The sequence below is a fragment of the Nerophis lumbriciformis genome, linkage group LG27 (genome assembly GCF_033978685.3).
Source record: "Nerophis lumbriciformis linkage group LG27, RoL_Nlum_v2.1, whole genome shotgun sequence".
NCBI classification, from domain to species: Eukaryota; Metazoa; Chordata; class Actinopteri; order Syngnathiformes; family Syngnathidae; genus Nerophis; species Nerophis lumbriciformis.
The window spans coordinates 33,362,967-33,383,010 of record NC_084574.2 but is presented as its reverse complement, the minus strand read 5'-3'; the positions used below and the strand labels follow the sequence as shown (position 1 = coordinate 33,383,010).

At 43.5% G+C, this 20,044-nt stretch overlaps 1 protein-coding gene across 1 annotated transcript in view; it reads right to left on the bottom strand.

The window, feature by feature from the left end:
- Positions 1 to 2,187: 2,187 nt before the first annotated feature.
- Positions 2,188 to 20,044, bottom strand: part of LOC133624468 (coiled-coil domain-containing protein 40-like) — an 84,884-nt gene continuing 67,027 nt past the window's right edge. The window contains exons 12-19 of the mRNA XM_061988040.2: positions 17,292 to 17,537; positions 16,982 to 17,195; positions 16,733 to 16,902; positions 16,558 to 16,649; positions 11,755 to 11,869; positions 7,127 to 7,315; positions 7,008 to 7,055; positions 2,188 to 2,539 (exon numbers count right to left, since the gene is read on the bottom strand). Of these exons, the coding sequence (XP_061844024.2) occupies positions 2,315 to 2,539; positions 7,008 to 7,055; positions 7,127 to 7,315; positions 11,755 to 11,869; positions 16,558 to 16,649; positions 16,733 to 16,902; positions 16,982 to 17,195; positions 17,292 to 17,537 (1,299 nt within the window). The 3' untranslated portion in view covers positions 2,188 to 2,314. The remainder of the gene's footprint in view (positions 2,540 to 7,007; positions 7,056 to 7,126; positions 7,316 to 11,754; positions 11,870 to 16,557; positions 16,650 to 16,732; positions 16,903 to 16,981; positions 17,196 to 17,291; positions 17,538 to 20,044) is intronic.

Below are 20,044 nucleotides of genomic sequence, written 5' to 3'. Positions count from 1 at the left end.
TGCCCTTGAATTCTGGTCCTTGGCTGTGGAGTCTGGTTGGAATGACCAGGCCCTCTCACTGCTTTCCAGAATGGGCTTCGTCAGGCCATTGGAAGGGAGATTGCTCTGAGGAAAGAGCAGCTCTCCCTCGACGAAGCTATTACAGCAGCTATCAACAGTTTTTTAAGACTCCACATTTTCTAAAATGTTCTATTCAAGGTTTTCATAAACTAAGCCATAATCATCAAAATGTTATCAAAAGAAGGTGTGACATATCTTGTGTTGCATGTTATGTATATAATAAGTTACAACTTGTAAATCTCAACAACCCATTCTGATATTGTGTCATCAATATATTTTCTAGTCTGATCCTGAACAGGTTCAATCCGACCCGTGATATGAGTTTGCTAAGTGTAAAATGAGCTAATTAAATAAACTGCTGTTCTAAATATGTCCACTAGATGTCGCAATAACATTTATGTTAGGCAAGCCAATAGTTTATACTGGGGAGAGCAAGTTTAGCAAGCAAGAGGTACACGTTAAAGCAGGACTGCGACTCCTCCCCCAAGACCCAATGTAAAACAAACAGGAGTAAAATAAACAATTGGTAACCCCACTAAAAAGACACTGCACATTGATATAGTTCTGTGAACATTATTGTCTTCTGTGCAAATTTAAAGAAAGTGAACAGTGTGTGATTTAAGTTTTTACTTTTAGTTTGTTGAAATTGTTCAGGGGCAGCACGGTGAAACAGAGGTTAGTGCGTCTGCCTCACAATACGAAGGTCCTGGGTTCTATCATGCGCTCGGGATCTTTCTGTGTGGAGTTTGCATGTTCTCCCCGTGACTGCGTGGGTTCCCTCCGGGTACTCCGGCTTCCTCCGACTTCCAAAGACATGCACCTGGGGATAGGTTGATTGGCAACAGTAAATTGGCCCTAGTGTGTGAATCTGAGTGTGAATGTTGTCTGTCTATCTGTGACGGCCCTGCGATGAGGTGGCGATATTCATCTTATTAAGAAGACGCAGAGCACATTTGATTATAACCTTTCTCCCATGCCATATTTTCCCAGTGTTTCAGAGGCTTTGTCCAAATGTTGTGCTGCAAATTGAATTTAAATCTTCAACATATTTTTACTTCAGCAAGAGAGTATGGTGTTGTATGGCGGTTTAGTGCATTAGTTAGTTTTCTTAAGAACAATTGTACTTGCCAATTCAGGTTGTGTCTGAAGCTCTCCATAGGTGGTCCTTGGTTCTTGGACAACTCCTCTTATGCATACCATCAATAATTTATAGGTGGTCCTTGGCTCCTAAACAACTCTGTCGATAATTACCATAAAAAACATCAGTGTGTTTTACAGGAAGAAGGAAGATTTCTATCCTTGTGACACTTTGATGGAGATTTTGTACAGAATTGACTCTTTCTAGGATGTCAGTTGGGACTAAACTAACCAATATTATTAGACTGGCCATTGGCTGCATTGCTTTGTAAATACTGAGGCGTTTTGGAGGCCTCAGCCCGAGAGAAAAAGCTGTTCCTAAGTCTGCTTTTTCGGGTATGAATGGGCTGCTACAGTACCTCTTCCCCGAGGGTAGGTAAATAGGTGGTGAGCTGGCTCAGTTTATGCTCCTTGCTTTCCGTGTGAGGCGCTCAGTGTACACAGTATTCAGGTCTGGCAGTGTTTATAATCTTCTGTGCTAATTAATTCACTTCAGTAACAACAGCAGTAGACACATAAAAGCAGGAGTCTTGGTGGAGGCCAACATTCCTCATTTAAAAGGCTTGACTTCATTGCCAGAAATGCGAACAAAGTCCTGTTGTACAAGGACTGAGTGGTGCGCAGTAGCGTGCCTCGAGTAGATTGGAAATTTAAACTTGTAAAAATATACATGTTTTGTTATTGTCAAACAATAGTTGGCACAGAAGTCTAATAACACCAAACGGTGGAGGCCGTTCCTCTGAATCATGCGCCTCCAGGTCATACTGGCAATGAAATGTCTTTGTGGAACAACAGAATGGGGTATCTCTCCAGCACCCTACTGAGGGACCCCAAGAAGTCTGGGCTGAGCTGCCATTTAGTAATTACGCACCAAAGACAGTCAGGACCCTTTTCAAGACTTTTTGATAAGCCCACACCCGTTTTTCTTCGTACAACTCCATCCTCTCATTTATATCCACATACAGCTGAAGCCTGATTCCATTCCATAGATTTCCATATTTATTTATTATTTTCATGCTTACATTGCCATGACGCTTATCCAAAAATGGGCCACAAGAGAGAGTAACAAATTGAAATAAATCAGCATCAACATCAGCCACGACTCTTGTCTTCCCTGTCAATGAGCAGCTACTTCAGCGTCTCTGTTTTCTGCCAGGGATCGCACAACCTTCCAGAGGGCCCCATGGTATTTGGGCATCTCTGTCCACACACGGTGAACAATGGTGCTGACTGTGTTAACTCGCTCCAACTCACTCTGCAGAGTCACTTCAAGTGAAGCTGTGCCGACTGGAGTGCCTTCCGTCATTTCCTGAATTTTCTTTGACTTCTTCTGAAATTCTTCCTAGAGGCCAGAAAAAAAAAAATCTATTGAAATTCAAATGAATTTGAAAGTATGTGGAAGGATGAGAAAACTGCATGAATGACCATGATGACTGGGAAGTTGAAAAGAAACTCGTTGCGTCTTCAATGGAATACTTTCATTAGTACCATAGAGCGCACCAGAATACAAGGCGCGCTATCGATGAACGGGTCTATTCAGGTCTATTTTCATACGTTTTGCTACATTTAAACCACTTCCTTGTGTTCTACATAACATGTAATGGTGGTTTTTTGGTCAACGTCCATCCATCCATCCATCCATCCATCCATCTTCTTCCGCTTATCCGAGGTCGGGTCGCGGGGGCAGCAGCCTAAGCAGGGAAGCCCAGACTTCCCTCTCCCCAGCCACTTCGTCCAGCTCTTCCTGTGGGACCCCGAGGCGTTCCCAGGCCAGCCGGGAGACATAGTCTTCCCAACGTGTCCTGGGTCTTCCCCGCGGCCTCCTACCGGTCGGACGTGCCCTAAACACCTACCTAGGGAGGCGTTCGGGTGGCATCCTGACCAGATGCCCGAACCACCTCATCTGGCTCCTCTCGATGTGGAGGAGCAGCGGCTTTACTTTGAGCTCCCCTCGGATGACAGAGCTTCTCACCCTATCTCTAAGGGAGAGTCCTTCCACCCGGCGGAGGAAACTCATTTCGGCCGCTTGTCCCCGTGATCTTGTCCTTTCGGTCATAATCCAAAGCTCATGACCATAGGTGAGGATGGGAACGTAGATCGACCAGTAAATTGAGAGCTTTGCCTTCCGGCTCAGCTCCTTCTTCACCACAACGGATCGATACAGCGTCCGCATTAGTGAAGACGCCGCACCGATCCGCCTGTCAATCTCACGATCCACTCTTCCCCCACTCGTGAACAAGACTCCGAGGTACTTGAACTCCTCCACTTGGGGCAAGATCTCCTCCGCAACCCGGAGATGGCACTCCACCCTTTTCGGACTTGGAGGTGCTGATTCAAATAAAAATACAATACATTTTTATGTTTTTAGCAAAATATAGTAAAAATGTATTTAGTTTTTTAATTAATAAATATACTTATTTTTAGGTAAGATAAACATAATAATACAATTTATCTCTAGTCTGGATGATTTAATTCTTGTCACCCTGTTGTTCTCCCGTACCTTCCCCAAGGATGGCTCCATGAGTTGGGCAAACGCCTGGAGATGCTCTATGTCAACAACACGGTCGGCGGCCTGTCGGTGCGCAGCTCGTACATCGCCACCTTCTACTTCACCCTCAGCAGCCTGACCAGCGTCGGCTTTGGCAACGTGTGCACCAACACGGACGCCGAGAAGATCTTCTCCATCTGCACCATGCTCATCGGCGGTACGCAGGACGCCTCGTATGGAATAACGTGATTGGGCATGCACGCTGTTTATATTGTGGGAAAGCAGACGTGAAAACAGGCTGTCCTCACTCAGGTCCGCATGGAGCTGGAGGGGGCGTGGCCTCCAGCTCTGGCTGAAAATCGGGAGATTTTCGGGAGAGGCGCTGAATTTCGGGAGTCTCCCGGAAAATTCGGGAGGGTTGGCAAGTATGTGCACCGGGTTATAAGGCACACTGTCGAGTTTTTAAAAAATGAAAGGATTTTGGTTCCTGAGAGCGCACATTTTTGACAGTGTAGTGCTGTCCCTAATCAATTACTTTCATTAAGCACTTACCAGATTGATCCTCAGCAATCATTATTTTTAGCTCATCCCTCCCCTTTTACCACAAACCCAAAATGGCCAGTATTCAGGGGGAAAAATGTCCAGCACTGCACACTCACCATTTTGATGTTTAGTGCAGCATCCAGGTACTGACAGAGCACTGCATTTTGTAAGAATAACTAAGTGTGGAAGTTCACCAATTGAGACACAGCTTAGTGTTCTTTGCTATGAAGCTGATGCTAAAATATTCCATCCCCACCTGCAACTTACACTGTATTGCCAAAAGTATTTGGCCACCCATCAAAATGATCAGAATCAGGTGTATAAAATCAAGCACTTAGGCATGGAGACTGTTTCTACAAACATTTGAGAAAGAATGGGCCGCTCTCAGTGATTTCCAGCATGGAACTGTCATAGGATGCCACCTGTGCAACAAATCCAGTCGTGAAATTTCCTCGCTCCTAAATATTCCAAAGTCAACTGTCGGCTTTATTATAAGAAAATGGAAGAGTTTGGGAACAACAGCAACTCAGTCAGGAAGTGGTAGGCCACGTACACTGACAGAGAGGGGTCAGCGGATGCTGAAAAGCGCATAGTGCAAAGAGGTCGCCGACTTTCTGCACAGTTAGTTGCTATAGAGCTCCAAACTTCATGTGACCTTCCAATAAGCCCACGTACAGTACGCAGAGAGCTTCATGGAATGGGTTTCCATGGCCGAGCAGCTGCATCTAAACCATACTTCACCAAGTCCAATGCAAAGCGTGGGATGCAGTGGTGAAAAGCACGTCGCCACTGGACTCCAGAGCAGTGGAGACGCCTTCTCTGGAGTGATGAATCACGCTTTTCCATCTGGCAATCTGACGAGTCTGGGTTTGCAGGTTGCCAGGAGAACGGTACATTTCGGACTGCATTGTGCGAGTGTGAAATTTGGTGGAGGAGGAATTATGGTGTGGGGTTGTTTTTTCAGGAGTTGGGCTCGGCCCCTTAGTTCCAGTGAAAGGAACTTTGAATGCTCCAGGATACCAAAAACATTTTGGACAATTCCATGCTCCCAACCTTGTGGGAACAGTTTGGAGCGGGCCCCTTCCTCTTCCACCATGACTGTGCACCAGTGCACAAAGCAAGGTCCATAAAGACATGGATGACAGTCTGGTGTGGATGAACTTGATTGGCCTGCACAGAGTTTGAACCCGATAGAAAACCTTTGGGATGAATTAGAACGGAGACTGAGAGCCAGGCCTTCTCGACCAACATCAGTGTGTGACCTCACCAATGCGCTTTTGTAAGAATGGTCACATTTCTATAAACACACTCCGCAACCTTGTGGACAGCCTTCCCAGAAGAGTTGAAGCTGTAATAGTTGGAAAAGGTGGACCGACATCATATTGAACCCTATGGGCTAGGAATGGGATGGCACTTCAAGTTCATATGCGAGTCAAGGCAGGTGGCCAAATACTTTTGGCAATATAGTGTATGCAGAGGTGGGTAGTAACGCGCTACATTTACTCCGTTACATCTACTTGAGTAACTTTTGGGATAAATTGTACTTCTAAGAGTAGTTTTAATGCAACATACTTTTACTTTTACTTAAGTATATTTATAGAGAAGGAACGCTACTTTTACTCCGCTACTTTTATCTACATTCAGCTCGCTACTCGCTACTAATTTTTATCGATCTGTTAATGCACGCTTTGTTTGTTTTGGTCTGTCAGACAGACCTTCAAAGTGCCTGCCTTACTGGTGACGTTTCACTTCGTTCCACCAATCAGATGCAGTCACTGGTGACGTTGGACCAATCAAACAGAGCCAGGTGGTCACATGACCTGACTTAAACAAGTTGAAAAACTTATTGGGGTGTTACCATTTAGTGGTCAATTGTACGGAATATGTACTGTACTGTGCAATCTACTAATAAAAGTTCCAATCAATCAATCAAAAGTGTGAGGGAAAAAAGATACTTGTTTTATTTCAACCGTACCATCAAAAGCCTCAAGACTGACCGCACATGAGGACGTTCCTGTCTTCACAATAAAAGTGCCGCGCCATCGCGCCTGCGCTTTCAAAACAAGAGTCTCCGAAAGCCAGCGCAAACAAGCTAGCAAGCTACGGAGTTTGACGCCAATATATTTCTTGCAAAGTGTATAAAAACGAATATGGAAGCTGGACAAATAGGATGACAAAAACCCACCACTTTCATGTGGTATTGGACAGAAAGGAGGAACTTTTCTTTGAAAACGTGGACGTTATCATCACGACTGTCTGATTACAATCAATGCAAGTCATCAGAATCAGGTAATACACCAACTTATATTCTAGTCTTCATGAAAGAAAGGAATCTATATGTTAAACATGCATGTATATTCATTAAAACACCTTTAACATGTAAACAAAAACAGCAAAATAAATACTTATAAATTATATACTGTATATATCAATGTATATGTATGTATATATATATATATATATATATATATATATATATATATATATATATATATATGATATGAGTGTGTATGTTACTCATCAGTTACTCAGTACTTGAGTAGTTTTTTCACAACATACTTTTTACTTTTACTCAAGTAAATATTTGGGTGACTACTCCTTACTTTTACTTGAGTAATAAATCTCTAAAGTAACAGTACTCTTACTTGAGTACAATTTCTGGCTACTCTACCCACCTCTGAGTGTATGTAGAAAATTGATTCTGGTTCATTTCATTTGACACATTCCTGAGAATGACGAAAATGAACGATTCAGAACATTAATAAGCCAAAATACTTACATGGCCCTCCTGAAGTTCCCTGATCTCCTGTGAATACTCTTTCACCAGCTGAAACATACATATTCAATTCAAGGTAATTGTACAACAGCTCTCAGTGCATGTATGAAAACATTCGCCACCTTTTGTGTGTCTTTGATCTTCCGTCGTAAGCCGTCGTTCATGAGATGCAGCTCACCCTTTGTAACAATCTTTTTTGTACTGCGAGCGAGGACCTCATTGCGCTCTATGATGTTTCCCCTCCTTTCCACGACTGCTACACTGTCCCTGAGGAGCGTCTCCCGCTGCCTCATCAACTGGCTGAGCCACCGCTGCAGGAAGAAACACAGATGCACAATAGCCCATAAACATTTTAACAAAATGTTGATCAGTAGATTATATAGATCAGTTGATTATACATAAAACACAGCAGCGGCTACACTTCCTTAGAGTCCTCGGGAAGTACAACCTGAAGCCTGACCTGCTGCTGACCTTCTACCGCTCGTCCATCGAGAGCCTGCTGACCTACTGTATTACGGTATGGTACGGCAGCTGCACTGCAGCAGACAGGGAGAGGCTGCAAAGAGTGGTCAAGACGGCTCAGAAGATCATCGGCCGCCCTCTCCCCTCTCTGACGGACATCTACACCTCCCGCTGCCTCAACAGAGCCAGTGCCATCATCAAAGACAGCACCCACCCTGGCTCTGACCTGTTCCACCTGCTGCCCTCTGGGAAGCGCTACAGGTGCATTAAAACCAAAACAAACAGGCTAAAGAACAGCTTCTTCCCCAGGGCCATAACCATCCTGAATGGACTGCCCCATTGTCCCTCATAACTGCCTTCTCTTCGGTGCAATAACCCATTCCACCAACCACCCTGTTTTTTGTTTTGTTTTTTCATGTATATATTCATTTCACACCATATTCATTGCACTTCTACATTTTTTATATTTATATATATTTGCACATTGTTTTTCTAGCATGCACACATCGCACTGTATGGAATGGCCTCAATCTCGTTACCTTGCGTAATGACAATAAAGCTGATTCTGATTCTGATTCTGATTCTCTTTACCAAAACAAGGCACTTCTACAGCACTCAGGGCATCCCCAGAACCGGTCTATGTCTTTATATTCATCTTAAGTCTTAAGCGGGTCTTAACCTGGGGTCCTAAATGCCAGGTATATGGGCTAATATATTACTGCTTTATTAACGGTAATTTGAGAATCACGGCTACATGTGCTCCAGGGCCAGGGGCGCCAAAAAGGGGGGGTAAAGGAGACGGATTCTAGGACCCTGGATCTCCGGAAACAGAGTGGACCGACACCAGCAGATGACATGGCACCCCAAACCATCACTGTTGGTGGAAACTTTACACTAGACTTCAGGCAACGTGGATCCTGTGCCTCTCCTGTCTTCTTCCAGACTCTGGGACCTCGATTTCCAAAGGAAATGCAAAATTTGCAGGGTTGGGTGATGGTTTGGGGTGCCATGTCATCTGCTGGTGTCGGTCCACTCTGTTTCCTGAGATCCAGGGTCAACGCAGCCGTCTACCAGCAAGTTTTAGAGCACTTCATGCTTCCTGCTGCTGACCTGCTCTATGGAGATGGAGATTTCAAGTTCCAACAGGACTTGGCGCCTGCACACAGCGCAAAATCTACCCGTGCCTGGTTTACGGACCATGGTATTTCTGTTCTAAATTGGCCCGCCAACTCCCCTGACCTTAGCCCCGTAGAAAATCTGTGGGGTATTGTGAAAAGGAAGATGCAGAATGCCAGACCCAAAAACGCAGAAGAGTTGAAGGCCACTATCAGAGCAACCTGGGCTCTCATAACACCTGAGCAGTGCCAGAAACTCATCGACTCCATGCCACGCCGCATTAACGCAGTAATTGAGGCAAAAGGAGCTCCAACCAAGTATTGAGTATTGTACATGCTCATATTTTTCATTTTCATACTTTTCAGTTGGCCAACATTTCTAAAAATCCCTTTTTTGTATTAGCCTTAAGTAATATTCTAATTTTGTGACACACGGAATTTTGGATTTTCATTTGTTGCCACTTCAAATCATCAAAATTAAATGAAATAAACATTTGAATGCATCAGTCTGTGTGCAATGAATAAATATAATGTACAAGTTACACCTTTTGAATGCAATTACTGAAATAAATCAAGTTTTTCAAAATATTCTAATTTACTGGCTTTTACCTGTACATTTTTCAACCCATATTATCTGCTAAAACCTGTCTTCTTTGAAGTCGACATTTGTGTTTTGTACTGATGTGTATTTCTGGTCTTGTCATCCTCGTCCGGACAGAAGGATGACACGGCAGTGCAACTGGATCAAAAGAGACGTCGGTGACGCTTTACTGAACTAAAAGTTGCTTTATTACAAACCCTGTTTCCATATGAGTTGGGAAATTGTGTTAGATGTAAATATAAACGGAATACAATGATTTGCAAATCCTTTTCAACCCATATTCAATTGAATGCACTACAAAGACACGATATTTGATGTTCAAACTCATACACTTTGTATATTTTTTTGCAAATAATAGTTTTAGAATTTCATGGCTGCAACATGTGCCAAAGTAGTTGGGAAAAGGCATGTTCACCACTGTGTTACATGGCCTTTCCTTTTAACAACTCTCAGTAAACGTTTGGGAACTGAGGAGACACATTTTTTAAGCTTCTCAGGTGGAATTCTTTCCCATTCTTGCTTGATGGACAGCTTAAGTTGTTCAACAGTCCGGGGGTCTCCGTTGTGGTCTTTTAGGCTTCATAATGCGCCACACATTTTCAATGGGAGACAGGTCTGGACTACAGGCAGGCCAGTCTAGTCCCCGCACTCTCTTACTATGAAGCCACGTTGATGTAACACGGGGCTTGGCTTTGTCTTGCTGAAATAAGCAGGGGCGTCCATGGTAACGTTGCTTGGATGGCAACATATGTTGCTCCAAAACCTGTATGTACCTTTCAGTCTTAATGGCGCCTTCACAGATGTGTAAGTTACCCATGTCTTGGGAACTAATACACCCCCATACCATCACAGATGCTGGCTTTTCAACTTTGCGCCTATAACAATCCGGATGTTTTTTCTCCTCTTTGGTCCGGAGGACACGACGTCCACAGTTTCCAAAAACAATTTGAAATGTGGACTCGTCAGACCACAGAACACTTTTCCACTTTGTATCAGTCCATCTTAGATGAGCTCAGGCCCAGCGAAGCCGACGGCGTTTCTGGGTGTTGTTGATAAACGGTTTTCGCCTTGCATAGGAGAGTTTTAACTTGCGCTTACAGATGTAGCGACCAACTGTAGTTACTGACAGTGGGTTTCTGAAGTGTTCCTGAGCCCATGTGGTGATATCATTTACACACTGATGTCGCTTGTTGATGCAGTACAGCCTGAGGGATCGAAGGTCACAGGCTTAGCTGCGTACGTGCAGTGATTTCTCCAGATTCTCTGACCCCTTTGATGATATTACGGACCGTAGATGGTGAAATTCCTAAATTCCTTGTAATAGCTGGTTGAGAAAGGTTTTTCTTAAACTGTTCAACAATTTGCTCACGCATTTGTTGACAAAGTGGTGTACCTCGCCCCATCCTTGTTTGTGAATGACTGAGCATTTCATGGAATCTACTTTTATACCCAATCATGGCACCCACCTGTTCCCAATTTGCCTGTTCACCTGTGGGATGTTCCAAATAAGTGTTTGATGAGCATTCCTCAACTTTATCAGTATTTATTGCCACCTTTCCCACCTTATTTGTCACGTGTTGCTGGCATCATATTCTAAAGTTAATGATTATTTGCAAAAAAAAAAATGTTTTATCAGTTTGAACATCAAATATGTTGTCTTTGTAGCATATTCAACTGAATATGGGTTGAAAATGATTTGCAAATCATTGTATTCTGTTTATATTTACATCTAACACAATTTCCCAACTCATATGGAAACAGGGTTTGTAGTTCGCTGAGCTCCACACAAGGATATGGGCTCGAGGGCAATGCAAACTCCTTCAATGTAGCAAAAAATAATTAACCAATCAGGATCGTTGGGCAGGATTTCATAGATGTGACGTAGCGCCGAAGAGACTTGTTTGATTCAAACAATAATGGCGGCACGGAGCGAGGAGTCGTGTGCTGATATTGATTCTGCTATTGCAACTGTTTTGCGACATTGATCATCTACTGACATTGCTGTGTTGTTTCAGTAAAAGTTCTCTAACTTTTCGCTTTGTCGTTATCCAATATGTTGGCTGTTCTGTTTTGGATTTCCCAGCGTGGCTCTCATCAGCGTCACGGGCTGATTTCGATGTGAGTGGTTGAAGTAGCACGTCATTCAAGATAACGGGCAAGTGGTTTATCCAATCACATACAATGATTTTTTTTACAAGGCCCTGCCTTCTGAAATACATCTCCTATTGAGAAGTTCCAGATCCTTGTGTGGAGCTCAGCGAACTACAAGGATCTGGCGAGAGTCAAGTTAGCTATTAATCTAAAACACTTCATTGTGATCTACAAAACATGTAATTGTTTCACAGACCATCTTCAAGCCCTTCTCTACCCATTGCCCCATCAATCGTATTGTAGTTTTTAGTTTCAGTCTTCTGTATCGAGTCTACCAACAAATATGAATTGGAACTTTACACTACTTTAAATCAAAATGGCAACAGGATTTTAGTAATGAGTCAGTCTCCAACTATGTACTGGAGAAGACCTGGTCCCACTAAATGTTGAACTCAAGCTGATAGAGAAGGTGTATATCTACCTCCATACGATGGATGTCGTCCTTCATTATTTGGATGTCTCCCTGACCCTCTTCCACAACTAAACGTGTCTCTTTCATTAGATGAGTCTTCTTTTCCCACAGCATGATGTGACGCCTGCGTAGGCATGGATACAGATATTGCTCAGTAGGGGTGTAAGATCATGCATTCATAATCAGATTTTTCCGTTCGGTACAGTGGTACCAAGTTCAAACACGGTCACAAAATGTGAGGGAGAGAGGATATGTGTGTGTAACACGTTTACTCGATGCCTGTTACTCCTTTGCTTTATCCATGGCTGCCTTAATGCACGGGCTTACCTGGGCTGAAGCTCAGGGGCCCCCACCCAATCAGGGCCCCCCAATTTTGACGCACTGATTGATGTTCATAGCTGTCACAGACAGCTCTGCTTTGTGTAGTCTTCTTCTTCTGTCGTGTGTCGTTAGATTTTCAGCTCTGTTGAGGCAAGCCAGGTCAACGTGTCATCGTCCAGGTCAATCAGACCTTGTTCGCCATTCGGTGGCCGGTGTTTGGGGCAACTAGTTACTATATGCTCTACTGTCTGGACTGGGTCCACCCACTCGCAGGAGGCATCTTCCGCAAGTCCCGCAAGTGGGGGAGACAAAGACAGCCTCTGCGTGGCCTCCCCTATGAGTAGCTTACAGGTTCAAAAAGCCTACAAAAGCAAAACTAATGTCTTTACCACGTCTGCAGACCGCAAAAAGCCTAGTTGCTTTAGCGTTACTGCAGCTCAACGTTGCTTTGTGTAGTGATGGTCTACTTGCTGCCTGCTCAGTGGCCTTGTGGTTGGAGTGTTACAGAGTGTCCGCCCTGAGATCGGTAGGTCCGGAGTTCAAACCCCGGCAGAGTCATACTAAAGACTATAAAAATATGACCCATTACCTCAAGCCAGGTCAACGTGTCATCGTCTAGGTCAATCAGACCTTGTTCGCCATTCGGTGGCCGGTGTTTGGGGCAACTAGTTACTATATGCTCTACTGTCTGGACTGGGTCCCCACACTCGCAGGAGGCATCTTCCGCAAGTCCCGCAAGTGGGGGAGACAAAGACAGCCTCTACGTGGCCTCCCCTATGAGTAGCTTACAGGTTCAAAAAGCCTACAAAAGCGAAACTAATGTCTTTACCATGTCTGCAGACCGCAAAAAGCCTAGTTGCTTTAGCGTTACTGCAGCTCAACGTTGCTTTGTGTAGTGATGGTCTACTTGCTGCCTGCTCAGTGGCCTTGTGGTTGGAGTGTTACAGAGTGTCCGCCCTGAGATCGGTAGGTCCGGAGTTCAAACCCCGGCCGAGTCATACTAAAGACTATAAAAATATGACCCATTACCTCAAGCCAGGTCAACGTGTCATCGTCTAGGTCAATCAGACCTTGTTCGCCATTCGGTGGCCGGTGTTTGGGGCAACTAGTTACTATATGCTCTACTGTCTGGACTGGGTCCCCACACTCGCAGGAGGCATCTTCCGCAAGTCCCGCAAGTGGGGGAGACAAAGACAGCCTCTACGTGGCCTCCCCTATGAGTAGCTTACAGGTTCAAAAAGCCTACAAATGCGAAACTAATGTCTTTACCACGTCTGCAGACCGAAAAAAGCCTAGTTGCTTTAGCGTTACTGCAGCTCAACGTTGCTTTGTGTAGTGATGGTCTACTTGCTGCCTGCTCAGTGGCCTTGTGGTTGGAGTGTTACAGAGTGTCATACTTGCCAACCTTGAGACCTCCGATTTCGGGAGGTGGGGGGCGGGGGCGTGGTCAGGGATGGGGTGGGGCGTGGTTGGGGGCGTGGTTAAGAGGGGAGGAGTATATTGACAGCTAGAATTCACCAAGTCAAGTATTTCATACATACAGGTAAAAGCCAGTAAATTAGAATATTTTGAAAAACTTGATTTATTTCAGTAATTGCATTCAAAAGGTGTAACTTGTACATTATATTTATTCATTGCACACAGACTGATGCATTCAAATGTTTATTTCATTTAATTTTGATGATTTGAAGTGGCAACAAATGAAAATCCAAAATTCCGTGTGTTACAAAATTAGAATATTACTTAAGGCTAATACAAAAAAGGGATTTTTAGAAATGTTGGCCAACTGAAAAGTATGAAAATGAAAAATATGAGCATGTACAATACTCAATACTTGGTTGGAGCTCCTTTTGCCTCAATTACTGCGTTAATGCGGCGTGGCATGGAGTCGATGAGTTTCTGGCACTGCTCAGGTGTTATGAGAGCCCAGGTTGCTCTGATAGTGGCCTTCAACTCTTCTGCGTTTTTGGGTCTGGCATTCTGCATCTTCCTTTTCACAATACCCCACAGATTTTCTATGGGGCTAAGGTCAGGGGAGTTGGCGGGCCAATTTAGAACAGAAATACCATGGTCCGTAAACCAGGCACGGGTAGATTTTGCGCTGTGTGCAGGCGCCAAGTCCTGTTGGAACTTGAAATCTCCATCTCCATAGAGCAGGTCAGCAGCAGGAAGCATGAAGTGCTCTAAAACTTGCTGGTAGACGGCAGCGTTGACCCTGGATCTCAGGAAACAGAGTGGACCGACACCAGCAGATGACATGGCACCCCAAACCATAACCCAACCATGCAAATTTTGCATTTCCATTGGAAATCGAGGTCCCAGAGTCTGGAGGAAGACAGGAGAGGCACAGGATCCACGTTGCCTGAAGTCTAGTGTAAAGTTTCCACCATCAGTGATGGTTTGGGGTGCCATGTCATCTGCTGGTGTCGGTCCACTCTGTTTCCTGAGATCCAGGGTCAACGCAGCCGTCTACCAGCAAGTTTTAGAGCACTTCATGCTTCCTGCTGCTGACCGGCTCTATGGAGATGGAGATTTCAAGTTCCGACAGGACTTGGCGCCTGCACACAGCGCAAAATCTACCCGTGCCTGGTTTACGGACCATGGTATTTCTGTTCTAAATTGGCCCGCCAACTCCCCTGACCTTAGCCCCATAGAAAATCTGTGGGGTATTGTGAAAAGGAAGATGCAGAATGCCAGACCCAAAAACGCAGAAGAGTTGAAGGCCACTATCAGAGCAACCTGGGCTCTCATAACACCTGAGCAGTGCCAGAAACTCATCGACTCCATGCCACGCCGCATTAACGCAGTAATTGAGGCAAAAGGAGCTCCAACCAAGTATTGAGTATTGTACATGCTCATATTTTTCATTTTCATACTTTTCAGTTGGCCAACATTTCTAAAAATCCCTTTTTTGTATTAGCCTTAAGTAATATTCTAATTTTGTGACACACGGAATTTTGGATTTTCATTTGTTGCCACTTCAAATCATCAAAATTAAATGAAATAAACATTTGAATGCATCAGTCTGTGTGCAATGAATAAATATAATGTACAAGTTACACCTTTTGAATGCAATTACTGAAATAAATCAAGTTTTTCAAAATATTCAAATTTACTGGCTTTTACCAGTATATATATATATATATATATATATATATATATATATATATATATATATATATATATATATATATATATATATATATATATATATATATACATATATATATCCTGAAAATATGCAAACAAAACTGTGTTTAGATAATTGATACTTCAAACTTGCATAAATAAATCTTAAGGAGTATAACATAACTTGGCTTCTGAGAGCTTCAAAATGTAATGAATAAAATGCTAAAGTTGTTGATAAACAAGCAATTATTTTATTAATTAAATATGGTCATTTAAAATTAATTATTTCAAATATGTTTGTTTTAATGTATAATTCTATGGCTGGATGTAATAAGGAGTCAGAAAAAATACAAATAAAAATACAATTAATTTTTATGTTTTTAGCTGAGATTTGGCTCCAGCGACCCCCGCGACCCCAAAGGGAATAAGCGGTAGAAAATGGATGGATGGATGGATAAAATATAGTAAAAATGTATTATTATTATTTTTGTTTTTTTAATTAATAAATATATTTATTTTTAGGTAAGATAAACATAATAATACAATTTATCTCTAGTCCGGATGATTTAGTTCTTGTCACCCTGTTGTCCTCCCGTCGTGAAAAAAGGCTGTCCTCACTCAGGTCCGCATGGAGCTGGAGGGGGCGTGGCCTCCAGCTCCGGCTGAAAATCGGGAGATTTTCGGGAGAATATTTGTCCCGGGAGGTTTTCGGGAGAGGCGCTGAATTTCGGGAGTCTCCCGGAAAATTCGGGAGGGTTGGCAAGTATGCAGAGTGTCCGCCCTGAGATCGGTTGGTCCGGAGTTCAAACCCCGGCCGAGTCATACTAAAGACTATAAAAATATGACCCATTACCTCCCTGCTTGGCACTCAGCATCAAGGGTTGGAATTGGGGGTTAAATCACCAAAATGATTCCCGAGCTGCTCCCCTCATCTCCCAGGGGATGGGTCGAATGCAGGGGTTAATTTCACCACACCGAGTGGGTGTGTGTGACTATCAGTGGTACTTTTGACTTTTTTTTAACTTTACTTGCTCTCTTGGGTGAGTTGTCTTTTCCTACTGCTCATACCTAGGTTGCCGGTGTGAGAAGCGAGCGTCCTGACCATCTCCTGGACCGCCAGCACTAATCTTGAATTTGACTGGACTCTTGTTACACACGTCTGTAAGGTGTTGTTGAGGTTTGGGAGGGGCGCCCAAAAACCCCTAAGGCTGCCATGACAAAGTTAATCAAACCAGGACCTTAATGCCGGCTTATGTACTTAACCATGATTATGGTGTACCGCTATAGTAATTAATACAAGCGGTACACGCATGAATCCATTTCAAGTTGACAAAAAGGAAACGAATTCAGCAAAAAACTGACTCAGCCTCCACCAGACTGCTGAGAAGTTTCTCCTTTTCTTCCTGGGTCTTCTCCAGTTTCACCTCCATTTCTATGGACTGCCGCTCTGCCTCCTGAACACATTATGCAAGATTAGCATTTTGGCAACAATCGATTGAAATTGAAAATATTAGTGTGTGAAGCAGCAAGGTCGTGCCTTAAGTTCATGAAGGAATTTGGTTTCCATGACCATATTCTCCTGTTCTAAAGCTTGGCGCAGCTGAGTGTTCTTGCTAAGAAGAGTGTTGAGCTTCAGCAGGTCTCTTTGAAGCATCTTATTGCCCTTATCTATGTCGCTTTCCTCACGGTGCATGACCTCAAGATGACCTTTAAATCAGTGTTAATCAGGAATTGGGATTTGCATGCAGTAACTATTGAGGTGAGTTTCACAACATATTAGACGTACACTCCAGGTAGATCTTCTTCTGGCGGATCACAGTGAGTTTTGCCTGCAGTTTGTTATATTCCTTGCTGTGTTCCTGTATCTCCAGGGTCAGTCCCACAAGCATTCCTTGATGCTTCAGCCACAGCTGCTGATCATTCTTGATTTTTAATGAAACTTCATCAATCTGAGTCTTTATTCCCTGAACCTTAATTTGCAGAGGACTCAGGTCTTCATGCTGGGAACACAGACATTCAGCCATATTAATGTTTCTAATAGATGTCTAATATAGCTATAAATTACAGCTTTGTGATCAAAATAAATGGTTTCTCACCCCAGTGCGCGCTGCAATAAGATCAATTTTTTTGTTTATGTTTGCGACGGTGGTCTGTTTCTGTGCGATGAGTGCATCAATAGAAGAACTGTTTGTCTGGTTCGATTGTACCACTCTGTTGTACTTTGTGATCTCCTCATCAAGCCCCTTCTGAGTCCGGGACAAGTTTGCCAGTTTCTCATTGATTACATTGCTTTGGAGTGCAGCCGCCATAACGGAACTCTCCAAATGCCATAGCTGGAAGATCTAATGAGAGAGATGGAATGAAGAAAATTAGTTAAATGGCACATTCACATTTGGAGAGGAGTGGTTGTATTATTACTATGGTTAAATTGGGTTAGGGTTAGTTAATGTTGCTGAAGACTAACTGCATGTGCAATATTTTCACAGTTAAATTGAATGCTGTACAAATATGATTATAATCTAATGGTAACCCTTCTGACTTCAGGATGTGTTTGTCTGAAACTCCTAAAAAAGTTATAATCAAGGTAAATTGTCCAAATGTTATCCTTAAAACAGTGGGAGTAGAGGCATGGCGGACCTGTTTGCTTCATGTATGAATGTAAGTTCTTGCTGCAACTCAGTACAGCAGGTGGTGTTATGCATTGTAACACTGCTTCTTAACTGTCTTCACACACACCTTTAATATCATCTATAAAACTGTGCATGGAAGTCTGACTACAAGTATCTGTAAGCCATTAACCCACACACCTTTTCACAAATGGTGTTTTATAGATTTCACTTGTAGTAAACGTTTACGCAGGTACCCCCACTTCACGTCAATGCAACATTTCTCATCAATGTGACATGCATAGTTGGAGTACTTCGGATTGCATATTTCCCCAGTAAAGGAGAAGTGCAATTTCACAGAGACAGATGTTGAGAGTGGCATTGGAGTTTTATTTCTGCCATAGGAAGTATGTCAACCTTTGAGTGTGTCATGTATTTTGCTGTTCTTTCAGCCTAGAAAGGGTCCTTCTGTTGGATTCATACCCAGTGATTGCTGCTTTGAGCCTCTTCAGAGACTGATTTAATTATTTGTTGCACATCCGATTCGTGGATACTAAAGTCTTTCAGCAGCCTGATGTTGGAAGAAGCCACAAAACCTCTGCATCCCACTTCAGCCAGATAGACTTTGGCATTTCACCCTTGTTCTGGTCTGCTGCCAGTTATATGTAGTGCAGTTTCTTGTGCTCAATGCCTCTTAGGTTGAATCCTCCCATTGGACTGTGAGCTCTGTGAAACTGCCCCGAAGGGTTCCAGAGTACCAAGTCGTTGATGTTGGGTAGCTGCAATCTCAGGTGGATAGATTAGTCGCTGGCAAATATCGACAAGAACCTTCCAAACCCAGGCCCAGGCGAGCTCTACAGCTTCTGGTTTTAGGGGAATGAGTGGGCTTTTTCTGTCGCTGATTAATGATGGATAGATATATTTTGGTGCTGTGATGGCATTTGTTGCTCTCAGGGGCAATGAGTTGGTGGTATTTCTCTTGTCCTCAATAACTGCTGCTCAACTCTTAGGCACTTGTTTGTGTCCAAAGGTGTAAATGGTAAATGGATCATGCATATACTTGTTATACTTGTATAGCACTTTTCTACTTTCAGGATACTCAAAGCCCTTTGACGCGATTTTCACATGCACACACATATTTAACACACTGGTGGCGGGTAGCTGCCATGCAAGGTCCTAAACATGACCCATCAAGGGTCAAGTGTCTTGCCCAAGGACACAGTGGATGTTATTAGGATGGCGTAGGCTGGAATCCAACATGGAACCCTCAAGTTGCTGGCACGGCCGCTGTGAGCCTGGTCTCAAAACCCATCAACTTATGTTTGAGAGTCGCTGGAGTTGGGCGAAGGGCTGAGGTGGCGTTCTCGCCAATCTCAGAGGTCTTTCTGGGGAGAGGTGAGCCCATCATTGGTAGCACTGGTTATCAAGCTGATGTTGATAATATATTATAACATATATTATTTATTATTATTATTGTCTATTGTGAGCGAACTGTGGTGCTGAATTTCCCCCAAGGATCAATAAAGTACTTTCTATTCTATTCTATTGCTTTCCTCCTGGTAAGCTGTTTTCTCTTTAGGCCTCACTAGCTCATCTATTGTCTTTGTTTAGCAAGAGAAACAGCCTTTGCACTTCTTCAAGCACCTTCCAGTCCAGATGGCGCACTTCCTCTACCACCATTTTCCTTCTTTATAAAGTTGAGACCTTGTGCCAAGTTGATTTACTTGCTGCAAGGCCAAGGCCTCCTCTTTTCCAGATCTCGGCATGCACCATGATGTCCTTGTGCTTCAAGGCTGATGTAGGATACTGCATCGCATTGGCTAGTGTCCATATTTGTCCAGTAAACAGCAATTCCTTTAATGTCATTGGGAGTCATACTTTAGAGCACACTTTGTTGAGGCTCGTGATGGACAGTTCAAGGACAGCTTTGGAGGATGATGTTAGTCAGATCGCGTGGGAACCCAAATGATTTATTTACATATAAAGTCATCATTTGCTTGCTCGGATCTTCTCACAGTTGTTATTGGAACCTCGTGGATAGCAAGTGGTCACATTACCTGAAGGAGAACTCCAAATTTCAGGCGCCAGAGCTTGACCTTCTCTGAAATTTGAGTCTTGTTGATGTTTTCTATACTGTTGGGAATGTCCTGGTTTAATAGCTGTACCTGGTCTCTTTATTCCAACTATCGTGGGATCACACTCCTCAGCCTTCCCGGTAAGGTCTATTCAGGTGTACTGGAGAG